At 34.0% G+C, this 17,785-nt stretch overlaps 1 protein-coding gene across 4 annotated transcripts in view; it reads right to left on the minus strand.

Moving 5' to 3' along the window:
- Positions 1-2,714: 2,714 nt before the first annotated feature.
- The window catches only part of LOC123559876 (muscarinic acetylcholine receptor M2-like), a 200,204-nt gene continuing 185,133 nt past the window's right edge, over positions 2,715-17,785 (minus strand). For all 4 annotated transcript variants that reach the window (XM_053552181.1, XM_045351996.2, XM_053552182.1 and 1 more), the window contains one exon: positions 2,715-9,617. In XM_053552181.1, coding sequence (XP_053408156.1) covers positions 7,399-9,540 — 2,142 coding nt within the window. In that variant the 5' untranslated portion in view covers positions 9,541-9,617 and the 3' untranslated portion in view covers positions 2,715-7,398. The remainder of the gene's footprint in view (positions 9,618-17,785) is intronic.

Here is a 17,785-nt window from a genome sequence, read left to right on the forward strand (position 1 = left end):
CTATTAACGTTTTGCGTTTTGGAAATGATAGTGACGGTAAATCTTTGAATAAAATTAATATATTCAAAATAACTGCATACATTTTGTAAGTATAATTGTATGGAAATAGTTTCACTAAAGCTACTTTTGAAAGTTTATTGTTTACGAAGACAACACAATACTGGTATCATTAATGTTCTGTTATCAAGATTTAAAGGTCCATTACTAAGGGAAAGTGAGTTGGCAATTTTTTTCATAGTCAGTGCATAGACTTCTGCAAGACACTAAATAGTGAAGATTGGCATGTCAAAATTTACAGAAGGTCTTTGGAACTCAAAGAAATGTATGTGTATTATGTTGAAATTTCAATGAATCGACAGAATGACCCCCCAGGTCTTTTTAACTTTCTTCATACTTCATAGAAAAATAATTGTACATATACTGCGATTTATTTCGAATTTCTACATACCAACTTTCATTTTCCAATAAAATGAAATAGTTTCTGTGCTTTTTAAAAGAAATTAAAATGTTCACTTTCCTTAGTATTGGACCTTTAATGAATTTGGACTCAGCAACTGTCTGCTTCGGATTGGAGCCCACCGTAGGTATCTTTGTCTCTTACATTTTTATTGAGAGAAAGTATTCGTCATATATATGCCTTCTACAATTAGTACATAAAATTAAAGTCAACGCCATAAATTTAACTGACATTGCTGTAAATATATCTAAACATGAAGTGAATGACTTCCATTTTGATAAACTACTACCATTATCAGGGTAAGCTTATCAATTGATTTAATCCTGGGACAGGGTCATTTCTTATATTAGCTGCCACCACTTGAAATTCTAACTCCAATATATTACAGCTTTTGACATTTTTATTCTTCAGGCACCTGTGCCTACGAATTGAGGCACCTGTACCTACGAATCGCATAAAATGAATCACTGATTATACTAGTCTTTCAATATAAAACATTTTGATAAACATTCAAATATTTGTACTTACATATTGCATAAATAATCAATTCATTCTTTGGAATAACTTTTCACTGAACTGTCTACATACATGACAGCTTAATTAAATATCTGCAGTAAGATAAATAATTTTCATGACTTTGAATGGTTCCAATTTACATTGTAGGAGTAATCAACACTTAATTTACCTTCTCTATTCAATTCTGAAAGCTTATCTCATCTCATCTCATTGGATAATCAATAGTATGGGAGGAATATACTGATTTTTAAGTGTAAAACGAATTACGAACGAAATCTGAATAGGCAATCACTGTCTCTCTTCATCAATTTAGAAACAAATTCGATGTGAATGGTGTATAGAGTATATATATAATTATTTTATCAGTATTCGAGTGCTTAGACGCAACATCAAAAGTTGTGACCCATTAGTGTAGCAAACAAACGTCGTCAAAATCAAGAAAAATCGGTAGTGTTGACGTTACGTTTAAGTGGCGACGTTATGATTATATATTCTGTCACCTCATCTTGGACTAAGCGTTATTATTAGTTCTGCTCCTTTTGAAATACGGCATCCATTTTGGTGTTATTTCCTTAAAGAGTTTCGCTTAAGACGCTGCTATGGGGCTCGAGAGTTTGAACTTTTCAAAACGAAGTGAATTTCTGTGCAACCAAAGAATCTTTTTATAGATTTGATTACCACCTATAACAGCGGTTTCCAAGTACCGTATTACGGCTGAAAACAGCAATCTCGTATTTGATGCAGTGTTCTTATAAATTTTGTTGTAAGATAATAAAAACACGTAGAAAAAACTACAACAGGAAAAGCTACATTTTAAGAACGTGTATATTAGTTTGTAACGTTATAATTGTCATTTTGGAAAGAAAGCATTATTATGTAAGAAGTGAAAACCAAATATTATTTCAGATTGTAAACATTATTATCAAATCGCAGCTATTGAATAGTAATTAATCTAAATGTTACATAATTATAAAGAATATAACTGCAGTAAATGTTAATTTTACTGGGTGTAGTGACAATACAAATTGTTAATTACCTGTTAATAAGAATAACATGCATAAACATTACATTTTGTATTTGTTCATATTGTCTATAATATAGTTAATATTAGACACAACATCACATAAAATGTATCAATTAATTAACAATATTTACGTCCGTTTATCTGGAGTTATCTTTTTAAAGAATATGTGGAGAAACATCTATATCTGCAAATAATAATATTTTTACACAGGTCGCTGTATATGTGATAATGAAAAAGCGTAAAATGTTCTTTAGTTTAAAGTTGATTTTGGTTTTACGGTGCAACAACACGATACAGGTTATATAGCGCCAAACAGGAGTAAACATTTTGGCTTCACATCTCATTTACATCGAGATAAAAAATATGAGATATGGTATCAAAACTTCTACATCTGCTAGAATCACAGAATTACAGCAAAACTAAGTGTCCTAGTCTAGTAGTCGCCTGTTACGGCCATTTAAGGATAAGAAAGTGGTTCTAAATTCTTTTCATATACCAGTTGTCCCAAAACCACATGGAACTTAACCATCCGTACTTCGCATGGTTTTGATTAATTAATTAAAGATATTATTTAAATCCGTAGACTTGGAGTTATTTCTAAGTTGCCGCTAAATAATTTCGTAAAATGCTGTTAAATATATATGTAAAATGCAGCTAAATCCTAACATTTTGCATCCATTACGAATGACTGTGACTGATATTTTTAAGAAACTGAAGTAACGTGAACTGGGTGATTTTATTGTGTAAATACATTCGAAAATGAACTATATTATAACAAATACAAAATACAGTTGTTTGTAATAACTTTGGACATGTTGCAATAACCCACTTATTCTTACTTAATAACAAACAGCTGTCTTACTGTATCTTAATATTCTAATATTTTATTAATCTTATCTGATGTCTGATCTTTTTTTTTAATGCTTACTAAATCGTTTATTCACAATGGTATTTATGCTCATTTATGTTATATGTCATTAAATATCTTAAGTTTTGTCGTATTTTTATGTATTTGTAAAACGCCATTGAATATGTTTTGCGTAAAAATAGGCGTTTAATCAAATGAAACAGTTTCAGTTTCAGACTCGGTAGAAGGTTTTTCTACATTTTACATAGATAGTGCTTATGATCTTTTTTTGCCTCTTTTACGATTACTTATTAAAACTATAAATACTTCTCAATTTCTCAATTTAAAAACAAGTGGTATATATTTGTAAAAATATTACACAAGTCTGGAGACCTAGCCATTCAAAATTAGCTAAATTGTTATATTTCTAACAACACTATTTACTTCTAGTTTAAACCAAAAGACGTGACAGCATATATTTTAAGCATATCAGTCACAGAAAAAGACACAGTTACTTAAATATGTTAGATTTAGACAACATACAACAACATACTCTGACAAAGCAATCGTAGCACTTTTTAGCATAGAACGTGACATGTTAACTACAAATAGACTACTTTCAACAAAAAATAGCACTAACTGTACATTCCGTAACTATAAACTTTGAATCAATGTATTAACTGTCAGTTTATATAAAAACTGAATCCTGAAAGAGGTTTTAGTTAAACTTATGTGTAATTGATACAAAAAAACTAGCCATAGTACAAAAGGATGTCTTTGAAAATGGACAAATTAAAATTCTAAATTCATATTTTACTGGTAAAAAAGATACAGAGCGGACATAAATTAATCATCAATTGACGTTTGATCCAACCTTAAACTGACGGAAGTTATTTTCTGCACGAGATTTAGTTACAAAACAAAAAACGAAGAATAGCAGCTGAAAAGAGTTCATGGTAAAGACCAGTAGTCCTGGTCCGTATTCACCCTCCTTCAAAGTTTGCAACAAACTTGCCCGTATATCATTTATATATATTATATATTAGTATCTAAAAAGTTAATTCTTGCAGTACTTCTCTGTAATCAATGCTTACTGCGCCGTGAGAAAACAGATTTAAATTTATGGTTTATATTTCAGACTTAACGTTGATGAACAATGGTCTATGATGAACATGGGTCCAGGACGATTGTGCGAATATGCTGACAATGCGATGTGTCAATTAACAGCGATGCAAATAGTGCTTTTTTTATAAGTAGGGCATTTTATCACATTAGTACAATCGTTTGTGTATTTCTTCTCAAATTCTACATTATCTTTTTTTAATTGGACTAAATATTAATACGCGATTCTATCCCCCAGCAGTTGCATATTTCAAGGCAAGTTCTAAAGTATGTCAGCTTCTGTTTCAAATAAATGAAAAAAATAAATAAAATAACATAACATCGAAGGAATCCACTGCCATTAAACCAGTATCAGTTTTGTTTAAAATAAACAGTTGTCGAAAAATTCATTATTAGTCAAAGACATGCAGTCTAATGCGTGTATGTCTGTTCCGCTAATTACGGTCTACAACAAACCACATTTATAGCTCATTCGTATACCAAATTCATGTAAATTGAATTGACTTTTACGTTCTTTCACTTATTCAAATCGTACGTTGATTGCTATTCGCTTTTAAAACTGAATCGGTTTATTGCTTTCCAGACATCCGAGGCTAATACTAAATACGTGCGGTTTCCAATTCTGTGCTTTTCCTAACACGTAAGGATAAGACAAAAACTTTGTTGTTTCGAGTCCCTTACTTCCAATCTGACATCTGAGGCTATGAAAATTTCTACGTAGTTTTCAGCTCTTTGCTTTCCAGACATGCGAGTCTAAGAAAACAATTTGTGTTATTTCCAACTCCTATCTTGCCAGACATGCGAGTCTAAGCCAACAATCTGTGTTCTTTCCAACTCCTTCATTTCCAGACATACGAGTCTTTGAAAACTGTTTGTGTTGCTTCTAGTGCTTTGTGTTCCAGACTTCCGAGTCTAAGACAAAATCTGGATTGTTTCCAGTTCCCTGCTCTCCAGACATCTTAGTCTAAGAAAACAATTTGCGCTATTATCAAATCTTTTCTTTCCGGACATCTCAGGCTAGTGTTTCAAATCTTAGACTAATTATTATTCATAAAACACGTCTCAAATTACTTACATTTTTGTTGAACTTAAATGTACTTGTTCTAGAATACTTATTAAAACACCTACAAGTTGTACAATCTTTAAAGCTCTGTCAGCCTCACCGAAAGAAAAGCTTGATGCGGTGTGTAAATGTGCTATAAATAGATTCGTATTTTAAGCTGGATGGGTATGTGATTCTTCGCAGTTTTCTTCTCCCGCTTATAACAGCGAAAATGTTTTAACTGGAGACCCGTCCATCACTGTAAATACATCTAACATATATATACAGGAAGACTTTGCCTAACCTTTTCGGTTTTATAACTCAGTAGAGTTTTGGCTGTTGCCAAAGCAATAAAATATCTCTATTTAGGGATTTTGACTGCAATTTGTCACAGTGTATTAAGCGGCACGACATTTTAATCCGATTGCCAATTGTCACTGATACGGTTGCCGATTTATGTTCTCTGGCTAAAGAAAGGGTATAAATCAGAGTGGCAAACTAATCTAGAAAAATCTCACAGTTAAATTGCACTGTTCTTCTGTTGTTTAAGACGTGACAGTCTTAGATAATTTGCGAAGACAGCGTATTTTTAAATTTCTTTCTTTTTTCAGTATGATGAAACAAATATCAAACTGCTTTGAGTGGGACTTTAAATATTGTCAACAGTTCAACTGTTGGAGGAATATTGTCAACTTAGGCTCGACCCGCTCCGGCTGACAGTATTTCTCCGAATGTTGACAATATTTGCCGGATATTCATATACTGTTAGTGCATCGTTGGCCTTCTGAAAACAGCTGGTGACGTATTTTACTGAATGCGGAAAACATTAGTTATGTAAATAGGATACAATGCTGCATCTTGGCAATACAATCCAAATGAAAATGAACGAACAAGACAATACCACATACAAATGTATTTGTCTTCTATGAAATATGTACGAATTAAGTCATATAGATGCATATTTTACAAAGTTCTATGGTGTTGTATACACATTTTTTAATGAATATCGCTATTTTATACATTTTATATTTTAACTGATTGTGAAATTAACGATAGGTTTGTAAAACGATCAGCTATATAGATAACTCATTTAAAAATTGTTAATGTCTTTTAAGACCCTTATTTATTCTACAACAAATACTTATGTAAACAATTACTGAAAATCAACTGTAGTAGGGAGAGAGTAATTTGTTCTCGATCGGACAATTTTTTGTATCCCGTGTATAAAGGTATTATTGTTTTATAATTATAACATATCACAAGTTTTTTGGCTAAATCAACTCTCGGGTTTTCAATCTTTATCGAAAATGTAAGACAATACGAATGAAATAATGTACTGCTGAGTAGTTTTTAAAAACGAAACTTTTTGTGATAAATTTTGCTCTGTCCACAAGTACTTTAATATCAATTTTGAACCAGACATAGTTATGACTGAAACAAACTGACGTAAATCAAACATGACCTGAAACCCTTTTCATGAAATTCGACAAATGAGAAACTAAGATTGAAATGGATGTTAAAAAGGAGGAAAATTAATATAAGATAAATTACAGCCACCTTGTATGATTATTTATCAAGAATTATCAAAATTTTCATACCACATGCAGTCCATGTAAAGTAAAGAATAATGTGTTACACATAAAATTATGCTATCCAACTTTAAAATGAAATTAAAGATTTTATTGATTTATATAATGTAACGGTACAGCTGAAAAGTATTTGAAAATTAATCATAAGTTCGCTGTATCCGAGAAAATTCGAGAATAAAGAAACGACAAGGTGGTCGAATTGCATACTTTGAAGAATTGTACAGACTCATTTCCACAAGAAAATAAAATATTATCCTTAAAAACGATAGATTCAAAATCTAGATACACTTGTACTTGAATCCTGTCCGTATCAAAGTAGAAAAAAATGCCTGAACGAAATGTACAATAAAACACCTAATTTGGCCTACAACATACATGACACATTACTCATGAAAAAATGATGTTACATGCAAACCATTTTCAAACACATCCACTTATAAAATTTTAAAAAGTCATCTGCTTATAGTAAGATGTTTTCTTTCGATTTCGGACTTGTCAATAATTTTGCTATATGCTCGCTGGCGTGCTTATCATATACACTGAGAAACAAACATACAGCCGCGCATGCGTGCAAACTGTTTTCAAACACTTTCATAGGGATATTATTAAACCCCTAACTGTTTTTATTTAAATATTCATTGCATTTAATATTCCGCAATTCTTTTCATCACTTTGTGTTTTTGTGTCCATTATAACTTGACTTGTTTCACATGCACTGTACATTGTTTTGTTTTTATCACACAACATCGTATTTACATGGGCATTCTGTACAGAAATCTACACAGCTATTTATATTTGTCATCATGTTCGGTGAAGGTCAAATTTTAATATTCTAATGAAGGTTCTTTTAAACTGGGCGTTAGCAAAGGCGTAGCAGAATGGATTTATGGGACTGTTTAAGTAACACAGCCAGTACGTGAAGTAATAGAGCGTTAGGTTTATACAGCTCCAGTCTCCACATATTCCGATTATGAATACCATCACGTGATACGGGGTCCAGCAAAGTACGTAAGCACCCAGAATGATAGAGATCGTCCGTAAAGCCTTCCGTGCGCGATTTTCAGATTTTGATTTTACTGGCTTTGTTTTCTTGTTAGCAGAGGGTCTTAAAGACCTTACTAACGACTGTAAAGGACTACCTATTGTATGTTTGTCTTTTGATTTCTTATCACTATGATTTCGTAAATGGAGTTTGTGTTTTTTGTGTTCGTCTTTTCGATTTTTATTTAGCACTTTGTGAGACTCGGCTTTCTTATTATTCATTTCATTGCACTTTTTGTCATTGTAACCTTGGTTAGGGCTTGTAGTGTCAACAACTGATGATGACATAGCCTCAGAACTTCCCGACTCTCCTGAATGAGGAACAAGAAGCGACTTGTCGTCGTCAACGTTTCTTTTTCTCCAAACTGGAGAATCTGCTTCAGATTTTCGCGGCGATATTTCCTTTATTTCTGCCAACAGTTTAACATTGTCTGTGGAAGTGAGAGATTTAAGGCTGTCTTCGTCGATATATCGGATGCCATGTAACACATCGCTTTCAATTAACGGTGTTGCTGACTCATTAAGTTTATCAGTTTCTTCATTCTCCTCCTTGAATACTATTCCATCAAAGCTAGGTTTCGCTGGGTCTTTTAACGGTTTAAACATCACTTGATTAGTTTCTGGCAGTAGTGGTTTATTATGGCTAGATTCGTGGTGATGCTGTTGTTCGTCGGAGGAATCCTTTTCACCTGAACTAGAAGCTTGGGATGCGCTTACACTTGTTCCAGAAAGCGAGAAAGCTAAACGTGACATATGGTTAACAGAGGAACCCAGCATGCCTTTCAAAGTCGGTTCTGTTTGAACAGCACTATTTACATAACATCCTTCTGTTTTCATTTCTGCGCTGCTCCCTTCGTCTTCATCGGAAGCAAATGCAGGACTTGAACTCCGATCCTCCTCTGAAGGTTTGGAATATTCATTTTCCGAATGTCTTGAGAAGCTCGTTGTCAAGGTGTTGTTTTCCTGTGCACCCCTTAGATACCGTGCGTTATTATTTTCCACCCGCTTCTTGCTTTCCTTAGCCTTAGCTCCTCCTTTGCTAACAGGTTTAGTGGCTTTATTTTTAGAAAGTTCCATTGCATGGTTCATTTTCTTTTGTTTTTCGTTAGATTTTCTCTGTAAAGCCAAGGCAACGCGGTAAATTCCTACATATAGCGAGATCATTACTATCAGCGTTGTCCAATAATATCCAATTGTTAACAAGAAAGTAAACAAAGGGTCGCTCATAAACTGCACCTCGCAAGATGTAGACGCAACTGTCCTTTTACCGACAAAATATTGCCAGCCAATTATTGTTGTGAAAAATACTAGCGATGGAATAGTCCAAGATAACGCTATCATAATTCTAACTTTTTTATCCGTCCTCCAGTTCCGGTATTTTGCGGGAATTTTTACGCTACAAAATCTATCTGTTGTAATAAAGAAAACAGTATACTGGGATGCTAGGCACACAGTCCAATCTAATGACAGCCATATGTCACAAATTATCTCACCAAGTGGCCAGTACCCTAACAGTAAATATATTGTGAAACATGGCATGGAGAATGTCCCTATGAGTAGATCAGACATGGCCAAGGAGGCTATGAAGTAATTGGTTGGCTGTCGTATAGATCTCTCCAGTACAAACGAAAGAAGCACCAGAATATTCCCGAGAACAGTCACAATAATCACCACTGAAGCCGCAATGCCTAACACTATTGTTAACCATAACGAATGCGGAAGTTCAAATTCGTCTGCTCCATCAGTGCCGTTGCCGGTGGCGTTTGTTCCGTTATCCAGATGTGTCTCATTCACACAAAGGTTACTGAGATTTTTACACAGATCGCTGTATATGTTTTCTAAATCCGTTCCATTCAATCCCAACATACTTCCACTTGAAGCGCCACTCAAATCAGAGGCCATTTCTTTTACCTTTTACTGCTATTCCTTTGAGTAATTTAAACTGTTATCGACATTAATCCGTGACATCGATGCCATTTCTGAAAATATAAAAAATACACTTTATTAAAACCTGTGAATGTGTATGGAATAAACGACAAGCATACAGTCAGACTTAGATTTGTCTAATGCATTTCTGTGTGCTTTAAGTCAATAATTATTGTTCATCCATCATCATGATATAGCGGAGTGCTTTCAAATGTTAACTATTATCCGTCTTAAAATAGTCCCCGATATTCTCATATGCTGAAATATTGATGAAAATCAATAAAATGTAGTTCATTTAATTCATTCTCTTTTATTATCATCAAACGATAGTTGGAGATAAATTGTTGTGCGTCGTTTCTGGTAAATAGGAAAACAGATAAGCTTCCCCTACGGGGACAGCGATGCTATCTCTTTTATCCAGTACTGTTTTTGCAAGTCTGTTATTTCCAAAATGTTATAATTATTGGTGATTTTACAATGTGTAAAACAAATTTGCGACTTAAGAAATAGTACTTGTATTATTACACTGACAAAATGCAATCCACTTTGTTATGTCTGCTGCGGAGAACGCCAAAAACTATCCCTAAAGAAATACCAGAAATAAATCTGTAATATCATGCACGGAAAGTGTATTACTTTTATGACTTGAGGGATATAAGTAAATGGACTACTGTCTAAGGATACGGCAACTCTCGATACAACGACAGCACATGATGAGAATTTGATTCAAAACTCTCCTGAGAACTGTTATGTCTTGATTTCAAAGCCCAAAAGTACCGTGTTAGAGGAATCACCGAGACAAGATTCACAAAATAAGCATTGATATCCTCATAAAATAGAACCGAGATTTGCAGAATAAGTATAATATATAACATTTTGGTGACAGTGCATTTTATTAATGACAATTTGTTTATCCAAAAGAGTTTCCTCTGAACCGACAACTTGCCTTTTTGTTGCAACTGATTCTGAGTTTACATAAAGCACATCAATCAACTGGAGCAAACCTCACACCCTAAGTCAGTGAGCGATTTCAGTCGTGCAACTATAGTTAACTCGAATGACGTCATTGGCTTAAGATAAACGAACTAGAGTAAACACAACTTAACAAGTAGAAATCTAAACTGCGTGCGCGTCCACAACATAAAGTTGAATTGAAAGCGGTTTTATGGTCCTATATCGAGTAGATTACCAATTATGTCGTACGCGGTAAAACAAGCATGGGCCTTCTAATATTCCAGTCATAAATACTCCTGCACATTATACCAAGCGGCTGAAATTCTGTTAACTAGTATCACACACTATTGCAATATATACTAAGATTCAGTAGCAATTCATAGATCAAAGCACACTATTCCCTCGTACCGAAACATTTTAGCGGTGTATGTATTATGTATGGAACTGTACGTCAGGAAACTATAATTAAAAGTAGTTAGACTACAGCATCCCCATGGAACGGTGGCTTCAGTAGGAAGAATGCCACTGTTGTATTTTTTTTACCGGTTGACTCCATACGTCACTCTGAACTCCCACCATGTTTCAAAATTACAGAACGTTAACCCCGCTAGATAATCCCCATGGATACGCATGAAATGGTAAAAGAAGGCATGATATGTAAAAATAACCCACACACGAAAATGCTTGTGAAAATCTGTATCAAAATCAAGCCTAACGAACCATATCCGCATCTACACGATGCCTTAGTATATTGATACATTCCAGGGGTCTACAGTTTAGGGATTTTCTCGAACGGAATAAAAAGGCACAGCGCCCTGCCAGTTATATCGCCGCCCTTCTGCTCAAATTGCCGTCCTTTCGCCCTTTTCAGTGCCCTTTTGTCCCTTCAGTCATTGTCTAGCTAATTATTTCTAACCAAACTGCCATCACCCTGCCCCTTTTGAGGTTTAAAAGTCCCTGTAGATGTTGTATTTTAAAAATAATGTTTCTATATTTCGTGTAAAGTAAAAGCACTTCAGAGCTCATTAACTGATATTTAGAAAACATCATATTTCGCATCTACAATCATGAACGTTCTACCCTTGACTGACGAATATGAGAAAGAAAAAAAAAAGGGTAAGAGATGTCGGTAAGAGCGATTTCCTTCGACTCAAAAGACGCATACTGATTTTTGCCCGCACTTTAAACCCAACAGCTCGTCATCATAGAAACCGTTTCCTTTTCATTATGCATTTGAACTGTCAAAATCACAAAAAAGGGAATTATTAATTTGAAATTTTTCCCAACTGGTTTTCTGTACAAAAAAATTTAAACATTTTATAGAGGATATTTGTTTGTTTCAGTGAAATATCAATTTTATTTCACAAGTGAGCAAAAAAACTGATATTTTCACGAGCGGTGTAGCCACGAGTGAAAATGACTTTTTTAGTGCTCACGAGTGAAATAAAACTGATATTTCACTGACACGAACAAATTTTCTTTTTATTTTATGTGTAAAACTCTTCTTTTGTTGCGTAATTTATAAAAAGTCGAAAATCGCTGGAAAGGTCAGCAGAAAGCATAACACAAATGACGTCATTTTAACGACGTCATCGTCATTATGGTCCCCGGTACTAATAACGCTCGATATACAATTTGACTTCAATCGCGACGGAGGACTGGAACTAGTTCGGCAAAAACAGTGAAAAATAAAAAATGATAATCTACTGTTTTAAAACTGTGGATTATCACTTTTATTTCACTGAGAAAACTCTATAATTCACCGGAAAACATAAAGTAAAAAGAGGTATTTCTCAATTCTCAATGTTAATCAAAACTGTTGCTTCAGTCTGAAAATAACTAAAAGTCAGTAAATCCTTTTTATTTTATGCTTTTCAATGAAATACTGAAATTTATCAGTGAAATAAGACTGATGTTTTCACTGTTTCAAACCGTGAAAATATCATTTTTATTTTTCACTGGTAAATCTACGAAACTACACTTGAATGCGAAAGAATATGAATTACGAATAATAGAAAATTCTATGCAAAATATACTTCAGTAAAGATATTGATGTGCATAGATATTTACAGGAACATAAAGCTATACGTAACGATCTATCATTATATAATCTAAAAGAAGTCTGGAAACGTCACAGAACTCTTTGACAGTTCTACACCATAGGTATCGTGACGTCATTAAATTATGACGTCAGAATGCGATGCACGTGACGCTGCGCGGGTAAAATGGATATAATTTGTTTAAAACCATTGAAAATACATAAAATAAAAAGATTTGTTTGTTTCAGTAAAAGATCGAAATATATTTCACTCGTGAACACCATAATTTACATTTTCACTTGTGGCTGCGCCACTCGTGAACATATTTAATTATAGTGTTCACTCGGTGAAATATATTTCGATCTTTTACTGAAACAAACAAATATCGTCTATTTGAATAAACAAGTATTTACAAACAGAACGGCGACTTAGAAAGTTATGATGATGTTGGTGTTTTCATTGTAAATCTACAGCGATTTGTTGCTTCTATTTTTTGCTGATTAATCTGCATCGTTATTCCCAAGAAATAGATATCACTGGCTCCTTCGAAATGTCATCTAAATAATGTAATCAAACTAGAATACAATAATCGACCAGAGGTACTGAAAGCCTGAAAGCGTCTCTTTTTTAATTTCATTTCACAAGATATATTCTTCAGTTCACGGCCTGATGTTCAATAAAAACCAGCATTAATCAAATGCAGTGAAGAATTGTACTTGAAATACTGAATGCTTGATCACAAAATTGTTAACAGAAGTCCGCGGAATGATATTCGTGACATGTTTCTAAACGAGCATATCCTTTTTTTGCCATCACTCTATTATTAAAGCAACAGTCCTTAATTTCCTAAGACTGTCTCGTATCAGCTGTGATCAAGAAACCATGAATCAGGTTAAATCTTCCAAAAAGGACGTTATAAATCCCTGTATTTCCAAGATAAGCCCCAAAACTATTAACTTAAAACCTGAAAAGCTACATTTATTCATTAAAAGGAATAAAACGGAATAATATTCGAATAGTTCTTGGATCTTGACACACCACTTATCCTAGAAAAAAAAAACATCTCGGGAATAAAGGACATTCACATGGCTTCTGGCTCAAGTTTTTAAAAGTACAGTAGTAGAAAAATGTCTTTACAGGTCGATTTTATATGAATTGAAATAATATACAGTCAAGTATGTGCTAAAACAACCTCTTTACTGGCACCACCTGCCAATAAAAACCAATGTTTGTCTCTCAAAAGGGTAGCTTTTACAGAGAGGTTTCACTGTATATTCATGCAGATAGCTTTCCAGGTACGTTTGTATAATAATAAAAATTAACAATGACAATTTGGAATGCTATGGTCTCTTGGTGGAAACATGATATTGTATTTTCTTCAAAGTGTCGGAGATTAATCTTTATTTAAGTATAAAATGTTATTTCTATGCGGTTGAGCGGGTATACTCCTCACTTCTTGCACATCCATATATCACGCATTTTTATAGTAGCTTACTATATAAAAAATTGTTTTCTTTCCGTGAGTATCAGGAAATCAAAATTCATGTTTACAATGTGTAGCCAGAACAGCCAAAATGAAACCACCATGTTATATTGAAATTCGCCGTCGTATGAAAATACCGTTAATTAAAATATGATTTAATCCTATTAAACATAAAATAGTCGTTTCGATTCAGTTTTTAATCTTTACTGTCATAAAGTTTTAGCTATAATGCAGATTTATTTAGAACAATGTCATATAAGTTGACGTTTCTCTGTTTTGAGGAATTAGTTTTTTTACTTTCCTTTTTAAATTAATGAACGTTAACTAAATATCTCAGGTAATAATCGACATGTCTTAGAATTTTGGTCTACTTAATTTATTAAATCACTATCATGCAGTCAAGTTTCACTCTAGCTCTACATACAAAATCATGTCATGTGACATTTCAAAAGGAAACAAGCTAACTCTGCGCAACATGCTATTGCTCGGCAAATTACACATATTGATCTTCTACCGGTCAATATTTTTTAAGACAGTTACCAGTTATTTATACTATACATTTGCTAAATTACTACCCATGAATCACAGCATGGATAGGAAAATCGTGGCTATCAAGAAATATACATTGTCGCAATATGCAAGATATAAGATTAATCGAAATGTAATTCAGTTAAGGATACTTTTTCCTGCACTTCTTGTGTACATGTTTGTTTCAGTGTCTTTATCAGCGTGTGTAACGTCTATGTACAGAAATATGAAAATGCTCAAGTCACGAAGCTTTAGAAAAACCATACTTTGACTAAAAGTTGCATCACTGGAGCACGCACACAGTTGTTATTCAACGGCTTGCAATGTTGCATTTTGGGAAAATTGCGAGGTCTAAATGCCTTATATTAGGAGATTGGTAAAATACCGTAATTTGTTTATTTTGTTTGGTTTAACGTCACAACGACACAATAGTATATGTCATATTGCGACTTTCCACCTTTTGATGGTGGAGGAAGACCCCCAGGTGCCCCCGTGCTTTATTTCATCACAAGCGGGCACCTGGGTTGAACCACCGACCTTCCTTGCTTGATGGCTTCCTCACATGAAGAATGCAACGCCCAGAGCCGCAAAACCATATCGTTGAGGGGCAAGGGGTTCAAAGTCAGTGCCATTAACCACTCGGCCAGGGAGGCCCCTCAGATCAATAAAAGCAATTCATAACAGGTTCGAATTTCAGAGTATTAAGATATGACCGTATTTTTTTAAAACTTACTCTCTCAAAGAATGTCTTTTATATTAACTTTGTACTTGCCCCTTATACCCATGAAAAACGCTAGTGAAACAGGTCAGATTTCACGTAGTATTGACGGCAATGGTCGGATAATTGCGTGGAAAGATCTTTCTGACATATTTTACTGCTTTACTGACTAAACTGACATGATTGTACCGGGAACCCAGGCCATAAATGTTGCTCTTGTAACCACCTATCCATTTACCAATCAATGCTGTCTGAATAATGTCCCAGTATCAATTAGGCTATCTCAAGCTTTTCTGAAACAAATACTGGATTATCTCCTTTCTGTTACATGGACTTTAGTTTTTCTTACTTGGAAAAAAAAATCTTCTTGGTTAAATCGATGACAAAACGTGACAAAGCATTGAGACAGGCGGAGTCTTTAAATAACAAAAAAAGATATAAATAAATAATGCGAGAAAAAGACCAACAGATGTTTTAATTGACACAATGCTACAATAAGAGACTATTGGTTAAAGCATTGCTAAATGTCACTGAATTGACATTATTTTAATACCAATATACATTTTTTTTCAAATCACTTTATAGTATTGCGAGGTAGAATATTGCATACGCTTCGCGATATTTAGTTATGCCGAAAATTTGATATATGAGCCGCACCATGAGAAAACCAACAGAACTATGCACTTGCATTTGCGACCGGCATGGATCCAGATCACCCTGCGCATCCGCGCAGTCTGGTCAGGATCCATGCTGTTCGCTAACAGTTTCTCTAGTTGCAAAATAGGCTTTGAAAGCGAACAGCATGGAATCTGACCAGACTGCGCGGATGCGCAGGATGGTCTGGATCCACGCTGGTCGCAAATGCACTACGTTGGTTTTCTCATGGTGCGGCTCATATGTTCATTACGTTCCGTAAAACGTAACACGAAAAACACTGTGAGGATTGTCGTACTTTGTAATATCAATTTACAAATGTTGAATGAAACGTTTTGGGAAAAGGAATAGCCCAGCAATAGCAAAGCCATACATGCAACAACGTGCTTCTTCATATCTTCTAACGAAAGGTTTTTAACAATATGAAATAGAATATATGTATTTAAAATTAGCATCTGCATACATGTACACAACACAGATTAAATATGGGTTGGACGTCAGCCAAAACAAGATTTGTGAATGTCTTATTTTGTTTTCGTTTCTACGAATCAGACATTTAAACGACTGTTTACGACCTGACAGTTGCTACATAGAACCTAGCAAAACCAAGTTGATAAAATTTGCATATGATTCCTCCAATTTACGAAGGCAATTTGTGTATATCGACAGTGGAGAGAAATTTGTAAATTTAATCTCACAGAGCAAACAACGATGCTCTCACCTACTCAATAATCCGACTCCTAGACCAGCCACACGGAACTGGAACGTAAATTCTGATTCTTCAGCAAAACATGGATTTCAGAATTAAGATTTATTCTTATATACTGTCTTTATCGAATTTTGCCCGTTTGAAATTTCCTCTAGCGTAGTTATATTACACAAGATGCATAACTTTTGTGCGTGAGCACATCAATGTCATTCTTTGTAAATGAAATAAAAACAGATATACGCCTGGATAGCATCATTATGAATCAGAAGTTGTAACGAGTTCTTCGCTGTAGATATTGCATGCAAATACCTCCCGACTTGTGAGACATTGAAACTAGTATGCGCGTATAAAGAAGTTCAAGTAAAAATCTCTTATATTTCACCAATCTGTAGGTAGATATTGTTTGCAATTACCTCCTGTCTGTGTTGTTCACTGGAGATAACTCCTGAGGCTATTCAAATTTTGTATAAATATCATGTCCCTTTTCTTCTCAAAGCACTGGCCAGAATATATGAGAGAAATGATTATAAAAAAAAAATAAAAAGATTACCTAGTCCGTAGCTAGACTAATTACCTCCCAACTTGTAAGGAATTGCAACTACAATGCGCGCATAAAGAATTTCAAGTAAAAATCTCTTTATTCCGCCAAATTCATCCATAAGAGCGTAAACTAACTGCCGAGACTATATTATGGTGGATTAATGGTAACTAAATGTTAAATCACCAAGACAGTCATTTTCTTATCTTTGTTTCCACCTATTATGGCTTAACAGTTTTATTTATACGATGCGAAGAAACATTTTAATCCGCACCATCCTTGATCTTAATTAAACTGTAATCAAAGAACTCCTGTATCTTCAAAAATATTTCATACTTTTTTACGACTTGTGTCCTGGTCAACTATAAATTTATTTGATTTGATTTAATAACATTTAATTGTAAATAATACTTAGAGAAATATGCATGAGTATCTGCAGCGGAAATATTGCGCGACTTTAGGAGCGCAATATCATTCTGCGAAGAACGAGTGCGTATTTCTCGATGCAAATCTAATAATCTTTTTATTACGTACACATACTACACTTATAATATTATATAAATGTAACAAATTTGTTTTTAAGCCTGAGTAAAATAAG

Source organism: Mercenaria mercenaria, chromosome 10 (genome assembly GCF_021730395.1).
Source record: "Mercenaria mercenaria strain notata chromosome 10, MADL_Memer_1, whole genome shotgun sequence".
NCBI lineage: Eukaryota > Metazoa > Mollusca > Bivalvia > Venerida > Veneridae > Mercenaria > Mercenaria mercenaria.